The sequence below is a fragment of the Hibiscus syriacus genome, unplaced genomic scaffold (assembly GCF_006381635.1).
Source record: "Hibiscus syriacus cultivar Baekdansim isolate YM2019G1 unplaced genomic scaffold, ASM638163v2 tig00111105_pilon, whole genome shotgun sequence".
Classification (NCBI taxonomy): domain Eukaryota; kingdom Viridiplantae; phylum Streptophyta; class Magnoliopsida; order Malvales; family Malvaceae; genus Hibiscus; species Hibiscus syriacus.
In genome coordinates this window covers 3459262-3467081 of record NW_024062987.1, presented here as the reverse complement: position 1 = coordinate 3467081, position 7820 = coordinate 3459262, and the positions used below count along the sequence as shown (strand labels likewise).

Genomic DNA, 7820 nt, shown 5'->3' with positions numbered 1-7820 from the left:
AAACCCAAATGAGTTCGGAGAAAGCAAAACCTCAAACCAGCAAAGCTTTATTAATGAAAACAAGAGTACATAAAGCCTCAAACCACCATTTTCATCCTCTACAATATAAAAAGAGAGCAAAACAATGAGAAAATTTGGGTAGCAATCCGCTAAAGAAAAACTATAAACTAAAATTGGATTTCCTTTCACCGTAAAAGATTATTGTATGCTGAATTACAAACGTCGGTATTCTGTGAAATAAAGGTAGGGACTGAAATTCCAATCAGTCGCCTTTACCTATCTAATTATATTAGAAGAACGAAAACCTTATGCTGTTACTCGCTGCAAACAAACTGTACTCCTCCATACTAGTCTCCTTTTTATTGCAAGCATGATCATTTTCAACCTGAGATGCTGAAAATTGATATGAAAGTTCTCCGGCAATCTCCTCTTTCAGAGGGGTGGGATTAGATTTGCATGCTGTTGAAAGAGCCACCGGCCCACCGAAATGGAACAAGGAAAAGTTAGTGTCATCCCTGTGTGATTTGGAAGAGACATCGTTTCGCCTACCTTCTCCATTTGCTGCTTGTTCTATTGTATGCAACCTGCCAGAAGTAACCCTCCCGGTATTAACTCCGGTGAAAGCTTCTTCTTTTGCTGTAACAGACTTGAGAACCTGAATATGATCCTCGGCATACAAGCCATTGACCTTTGAAACTGGTTGATACACTGGAACCGTACTAGGATTAAGCAGGTGGTTACCAAAATGCTGCAGAGTGCCATACGACATGCATAAACCTGAGTTCCCATTTAAACCATAGCCAATAGGGTCGGTATAAAAGTAAGGGTTTGGTGGAGGAAATGGCATTAATCCATTAGCAGGTGTAGCTGGCCAAGGAACAGGATTATGATGGTAGTAACTCATGGTTGAAGGAGCTTGATATACCGGAAACTGTATAGTTTGGTTATGGACTGATGGGAACATGCCTTGATCTTGAGAACCCATAATAGCAGTTGATTTTTCATTATCAGGAATTTCAACGGTCGTCGGTGGATTTCCGGAAACCTTGTTCCCTCCACCATCTGGTGTCTGTGCAAACGATGCCTGGCTTTCCAAAGCAACCCCTATATTGACATCCTGACTTTTATCAATTCCTTTCGCTCGACATTTGGTGAAACCATTTTGAATGCAAACTGAAGAATCTCTCCCATTAGGTGAGTGTCCAAACAATGGCTGGCTTTCCAAAGCAACCCCTCCATTTGCATGCTGTATGCTATCAATCCCTTTCACCTGATGCTCAGAGAAACCATTTTGAATGGAGATTGAAGTATCTTTCCCATCTGATTGTTGACTGATCTCTTCAGAATCTGATGATGAAGATTCTAAATTCCCATGATTAGAAGAGGAGGTATTGCTGTCTCCTTCGCTAAGGCATGAAGAGCAGTTATCAGAACTAGAAGTGCTACTCATCGTAGAATGAGAATTTCCATTCAAGGTAGGGTTTCTATTATTAGCACAAACTCCAACTTCCTTGGATGCTGCATCCCGCGAAGAGCATTTATCCTGAGTTTCAACATAACAGTCCTCATCTGTTGCAAGAGTGCTTGACTTGTTAACTTTGCTGTGCTCGTGATTAATTTCACCCAAATTTAAACTAGCTTCGCTTGAGCATGTCTCACCAGATGACTTAACAAAGTTATGATCAGCTCCAGCTCCTTCATTGTAACTAGATGACCTTAGAGTAACATCTGTATCTGAGTTGCTCCGTGGGTAATTTCTCTGGGCTTCTGCTGGCTCCCAAACTTTCTTGGAAAGAAGTGAATCTCGACCAGAAAGGTTGTTACCTGCAATAATTTTATTTTTTAGTCTTCCACATTCTTCGTGTATGTACTCTTGTTGATTATACTTGTTACCACGATAGACTTGCTTGGACACATCCAATGCAGAATTTGACTTGCTTACGGACTTCAGTTCTCGGCCTTCTCTAGTAGCAGAAACATATGGCTCAATCTTGGTTCTGTACTCATTGTGTTGGCCACAACTGCAAAATTCATATCTCTCACTCCGACTGTTTGGACACTGAAACTTTTCAGCATACTTAACATCAGAATTCCGGCTACTGGACTTTGCACTGCTTATCCTGGACTGCCTATTTAATCCATTGGTGCTCCTTGAAGGAACCTCAAAGTTTTCACTTCTATATCTAGCTTCACATCTATTAACAGGAGAACTTTCAGAAACAGCAAACCGACGCCGATCAGACCATTTCACAGAAGTATCAAATTGACCATCCTTGCAAAATTTCAATCTCCGTCGAGAAAATTTTGATCGTTCCATAGTGAAAGAGCCATTACCATCTTTTACTTTTGCATCTTCTCCGTCAGGACTACCAAAAGAGTGACTTTGCAAACTTGTAGTCGAATCCTCATCTAAAAACCGTTCTCCTAGATTGTCTATAGAATCCTGTGTACACACAATCATATCACCTGTCTCACTCACGGAGTCACTGCAATCAATAGCAATATTTTCTTCAACTTCGATATTTGTTGAAGATAATTCCTTGGATAAATCAGGAGCAGCAGGTGCAATGCTCGACTCCGCACATTTTTTCTCTTTCTCTCTTTCCTTTCCTTTCAGCCTCTCCTTTCTCCTGAGCTTTTTCTCTCGTTCTTTTTTTCTTTTCCTCTCCTTCTGTTCTTCTTCTTCACGCTTTTCCTTCTCTTCTTCTTCGAGAAGCTTCATCTGCAGAACCATTTAACGTTGGTAATATTTATCAAAAATTGAAAAGTAACCCCCTATAGCTACTAATACCCAGAAAGGAAAGCCTATTTTGAAGTATGCCCAATTATTCAGACCTGCTTTTCCAATGTAATAATTTCCTTGCATGCAACATGAACACGTTCCTCCAACAGCTTTATTGCAAGACAAACAAAGATACTGTGTGCATTCTGGCGTGCAGTTCCTTCCCTAAAAGCCTTTTCAACCTGAAAATCAAAATTCAATTGTTAATGCAAACAAACAACTGAAACAGTCTGACTTGTATGATTGATCTGCCGTTACGCCATAGACAACCCAACCCACAAGAACCACCGAACAAAGCCCAAAGTTTATTCTAATTTCCATCGAGTTTTATGGGTATTCAACAAAAACTCATTTAACTCCGTGATTCAGTTAGAAGATCTTTTAAAACTCGTGTTAATCATGTATATAAACAAATCATTTCTTTAAAAAAAATCCAAACTATGGCAATCAACTACATCAGAAGAAAGGATTTATGTAGCCTTAAATTTGATCTCATTAGCCTTGATTGTAGATGGCCTCAGCCCTCACTTAAATTATAGTTTCCAATGTTCCTCTTCTCAAAGCAGTTCATTATGAAACTAAGATCAACGCCGACTTCCCTACTGGACAGGCAAACCCTGGTGCTCTTACCTATTCAAAATCTTTAGTGTACTACTGCTCCTTTAGAGTGAATAATTACTGATTATTTCTTAGAAATAGTATCTTTATAAACTACAACAAAAAACATTTGCTTTTCTCAAGTAAAAAGTGCGCTACCGCCTCTGTATTAACATGAATTTGAGCAAAGTGAATGAGGTTGAACACCTGCAAGGGATTTGTTTGACAATTTCAAAGCAACTAACAAGATGTCATATTAGCATTTGTCTCCAAACAAACTAACAGCATGTAGTCAGTTTACAATCATAAAGTCATACTTGTCTCATGATATCATTGCTTACACAACAACTAATTGCCTTTCTTCGCTCCAGCAGAGTATCTAAATTATGATGAACATCCAATGTAGTATTTTCAAACTAGTTACAATATTCTCAAACTTATTTATTGCTCGTATAGAGATTTCCCAATCATCGAGTTTAAAGCATTTGCTTATCCTTCTTGAAGTTTAACCAAATGCAACTTCTTAATTTCTCATTAGCCCTGCTACTCTAAATAACAAGAGTCAACAAAAAAAAATTGAAACAGTGTTCTTTCAAGAAAAAATTAGATGAAAGTGTGACTAATAACTAGCTGCTAACAGATACATCTACTCATTTATATACACCATATTTTTGTTACCTTCCTAATGACAGCATTATTCTAAACAGAGTTTTTTAAGTAAAGAATTGAAAAAATTATCATGCATATTGCAAGACTCTAAAGCATAACATAGGAGAAAAGATAGGAACATGCCTGTTCCTTAAATATAACAGTAGCCGCATCAAGAAGAAACTCTCGAGCAAGTTCAGGACTCTTCGCATGCTTTTGGGGACGGAAGCATTCTCCATCGACGTCATTTCCATCCTTGTCCATGGAATCATCATCCTGAAAAAATGAGCAAAAGTATAACATCTCTAATATCCAAACAATTTTTCCCTATGTCTCGCAGAGTATGAGTTACCTCTTCTTCGTCAGCCTCTTCGGCATGTTCAAAAAATCTTCTAATATTTTCACCCCTTGTGATTGTAACATAACCATCTCCAACTACAAGCCTGCAATGCACACATTGTTGGCCCTTTAATGCATGGGCTTTTACAGAAATTTCAGAGCAGCGGCCATCCAATTTCCAGGCCCTCAGGGTAATATAACACGAACTCAAGCCATCAAGATCCAAACCACTGACTCGAACACTTCCACTCATGCCAACATTTTCAAATTCCATAATATCTGATTTTCCTTCCCCAGTTCCAACTGCCCATTCAAAGTGATGGTAAGTTCCAATAGTGTCGGCAAAAGTTTGGTGCCAATCAGCCTTGACTGTGTCATCAGATACCTGGGAAGTAGTAAAGAGAGAAGAAGAAAGTTTATGTCTACATTCTTTATGGACAATTAGAATAAGAGATGAACATATGACAGTATCAATCAATAGTCAGTGCGCTAAAAGGTTAAAGATATGGTTGCAACACCTCATACAGAAAGGTTGTATCAGCAACACAAAACCAACTAGTGCATCGAGGTTCTCTACGCATCCGTTTTAGCTCCTTCAACTCCTTGAACTCACGGATAACGTTTCTTCTGCAATCTCTGCAAAACCTCTTGCTGTCAAACCTGAGATAAAGACACAAAGAGAGAAATTTGACTCCATCATGATAACAAATATTGACTGAATTGAAGAAGTAAAAAAAAAGATAATAAGCATGTGAGCATTGCAGAAAAATCAATTAGAAAATGGAACTTTCATGTCTTGAATACCATCAAACAAAACTTTTTTCTTCTTTATAGCCATTAGTCTTGTAGTTTTAGCTCTACTGAGAGTAGCTTGATCAATGGTCATCTGTCTTCATAAAGTTTGCTAGCAGACCAATATAGCAAATGAAAAACATTTAACCACAAACACACCTGTACATGAGCCTCTCAATAAAATCCTCTTCCTTCATTCTTAAAAGAGATCGCCGAGTTTCTTCTCCAAGAGCTGACCAGAAATCCACCAAGGTGTCACAAGAAAGCCTGGCAGTGTGCAGTGCACATGTTTCTCTTGCTCCATGGAATCTACCATAACTTGCAATTCCTTGGCTTATCCAACCCCGACCTTCCCCTCCACAAGCATCAGGATACAGCAATTCGCGCTCTCGCTCCCTCGCTCGTGAACTATCAAACACCTGATTCAATTGAAACATTAACAACCACAAGAAAATAGAAAACATGCCCAGAGAAAACAATTTGATCAATACAAACTTTTTGTAGACCCCTCAGTGACTTTGGACACAAATAGCAGTCAAGAAGCGTCAATGAACCATCACGAGTTGTTGTCAAACCTCCCCAAGGATGAACAGATGGATCTTGAATTTCTTCTTGTGTCCCATTTGTCAAACTCAATCCATCATCAATTCCATTTTTTGGGACTCTTGACCTGTTGTGATGAAGGTTACCAGCTACTCCCTCCAGCTGCAAGGATTTTCCATACATGACTATCTGCAGAAAACCTTCAAGCAGAAGCCCATTACATCTGGAGCAGTAAATATTCTTGCGAGCTCGCTCAAAGAGGGCTTGTTTATCAATTCTAAGGAGCTCCTGCCTTGCTTGCAATGACAGCTCACTCCAGAACTATAAAACAAAACCAAAGCTCTTAGTAAGGGAATAGAAAATAAAATCAATAAATCACATATTTATAAAACAGATCCATTATTAAATTGCATAATCAATACTACCCCTTTTTTCATAAACTGAAGCAAGGAGAGCCGAGTGCAGAGAAGGGCTACGTCTTGGGTTACACAACAGGGGGCAGCACTAACTTATGCCATAGACCCTGCCAACTCCCATCTTAAGGACTCAAACCAGTTACAGGCGGATTCAAAATTTCTTCATGAATATAAAAAATTAAAAAAATGAAAAAAAAAGTTAGAAGAATTTTTTAAATATCTAAATATCTTAGTTGATTCAAACCAGTTACAGGGGGATTCAAAAATTTTTAGAAAATTCTTATAAATATCTTAGTTGGATTTAATTTTTCATGAAGGGCTAGGTCTTTTGTATGATCCATAGACCCTGCCAACTCCCATCTTAAGGACTCGAACCAGTGATTCAAAATCGTAGTTTCACAATCTAACTATTTGGGTGTTCCAACCTTATTTTCTAGTAGGGAAAAAACACCATTTTGTGTTATTCGGAGTTTCACATTCTAAGTTTCTAACCATTTGGGTGTTCCATCCTTATTTGCTAGTAGGGAAAAAGCACCTTCCCATGCAATTCACAATCAGAGTTTCCACATTCTGACCATTCGGGTGCTCCATCCTAACTTGCTAATAGGTAAAAAAGCACCATTTCTGAAATTCCCAATTCCTCAGTCACTTTCATTTGACAACCAAAAAATTATAAGGAAAAAAAAAGGCAATAGACAACAGCAGGAAGCCACATTGAGCTCAAAAAGCGTAAAAAGAAAATCCAAAAAGGTTGGAAGATAATTATCAAATTTCTAGTTTTTATTGCTTCCAATACTCAATTCAAAACCAGGAATAACACTAAAATATCAGTGCCTTGGCTCTAAACAAAAAAAAAAAATAGGCCTCTATATGTCTATCGTCTCTAAGCAAACGGTATATTTCATTTTAAAAGAAATCCAATACCAGAGTGAAAATTGGCACAAAATAAAAATTAAATAAATTCTATGAACTGGATCTCGTAAACAATAAAAGAGAAATAAAAATCCAAACTATTAAGATCCAATCCAAACTTAAATTACCCGTTAACGTAAACATCCAATCCCGATTCAGTAAAAACAATTATATCACCAAAAAGATTCGACAAAAAATACAACCCAATAAGAACATAATAAACCGGAAAAATTTGAAAACCAAATACCTTCTGGAGCTGATTGTAGCTAACATCGTCATTATGCTTAGACCAAAACGCATTACTATATTGCTCATTTCTTTGCGCTAATCCCGGCATCCTTTGATTTCTCAATCTCTCTTTGCTTTATGATTGTTTGTCAATCTTTCCATTCCCGCCCTTCAATTCCCTTTTTGGTTTACCGATCCTAAAATTCGATAAAATTGAATCGGATTTAACAAAAACGATGATCCAAAAACCAAATCGGATTGAATTTGAGAAAGAGATCGAAAAAAAAAGAGAAGGTGAAACTGAAAATTGAAAAAGGATGGGTGTCGAGGGATTGTCGAGGAAGATCAGAATTGGTGCTGCATATTTCCTTTTATATTTGTTGGAGAAAATCAGTGAGGGAAGATTTTGAGAGGATGCATTGTTTGGCAATGGGGGAAAGGCGAGGACGGTTAAATTGGCAAACAAGACTGTTACATTACAGTTTTTAACTATCCGAGGTAAAAAGGTATATATAAATAAATAAATAATAAGGGTTTTTTTAATCATGTAGATGATAATTAGT

General features: G+C 37.7%; 1 protein-coding gene across 1 annotated transcript; it reads right to left on the bottom strand.

Annotated features, from left to right (window-relative positions):
* Positions 1–19: 19 nt before the first annotated feature.
* Positions 20–7687, bottom strand: LOC120153886. Its single transcript, XM_039165750.1, has 8 exons — positions 7277–7687; positions 5654–6022; positions 5318–5577; positions 4885–5026; positions 4380–4751; positions 4172–4303; positions 2836–2964; positions 20–2722 (listed from the first exon to the last, which is right to left on the bottom strand). Exons 1-8 carry the CDS (start codon positions 7364–7366, stop codon positions 290–292), a joined length of 3927 nt encoding a protein of 1308 aa, XP_039021681.1. The 5' UTR covers positions 7367–7687; the 3' UTR covers positions 20–289.
* Between the last annotated feature and the right edge of the window lie 133 nt (positions 7688–7820).

Excerpts from the sequence above, each read along its gene's own strand:
- LOC120153886 (XM_039165750.1), bottom strand. The coding sequence starts at position 7,366 with ATGCCGGGATTAGCGCAAAGAAATGAGCAATATAGTAATGCGTTTTGG. Across the intron at positions 6,023-7,276 it reads GCTACAATCAGCTCCAGAAG|TTCTGGAGTGAGCTGTCATT; the intron begins GTATTTGGTTTT and ends TTTGTTTTATAG. Across the intron at positions 2,965-4,171 it reads CTGTTATATTTAAGGAACAG|GTTGAAAAGGCTTTTAGGGA; the intron begins GCATGTTCCTAT and ends TTTGATTTTCAG.